At 77.3% G+C, this 229-nt stretch overlaps 1 protein-coding gene across 1 annotated transcript in view; it reads right to left on the reverse strand.

The window, feature by feature from the left end:
- ERICH3 (glutamate rich 3) overlaps nt 1-229 on the reverse strand; it is a 140210-nt gene that overhangs the window by 2504 nt on the left and 137477 nt on the right. The window contains exon 15 of the mRNA XM_006146088.3: nt 26-217. Coding sequence (XP_006146150.1) covers nt 26-217 — 192 coding nt within the window. The remainder of the gene's footprint in view (nt 1-25; nt 218-229) is intronic.

The raw sequence follows: 229 nt of genomic DNA on the forward strand, positions 1-229 counted from the left end.
CGGTTGGGCTGCGGGGGACCCAGGCCCGGTCTCGCGACCCCGTCGGTGGGCCTGTCCTGCGCCGCTCCCGTCCCCGGGGGCCACTCTCCGCGCCTGTCCTCGGGGGCCTCCTCCACTGCGTCCTCGCCCCAGTTTCCCGCCTCCCTGGAAGCTAACTCAGCAGCCCCCTCCTGGGTCGCTGTCGCGGCCCCCACGCCGCCTGGGCTCCTGGGAGGCCCTGGGCCCCGGG

The sequence above is a fragment of the Tupaia chinensis genome, unplaced genomic scaffold (genome assembly GCF_000334495.1).
Source record: "Tupaia chinensis unplaced genomic scaffold, TupChi_1.0 Scaffold000164_1, whole genome shotgun sequence".
Taxonomy (NCBI): Eukaryota; Metazoa; Chordata; class Mammalia; order Scandentia; family Tupaiidae; genus Tupaia; species Tupaia belangeri.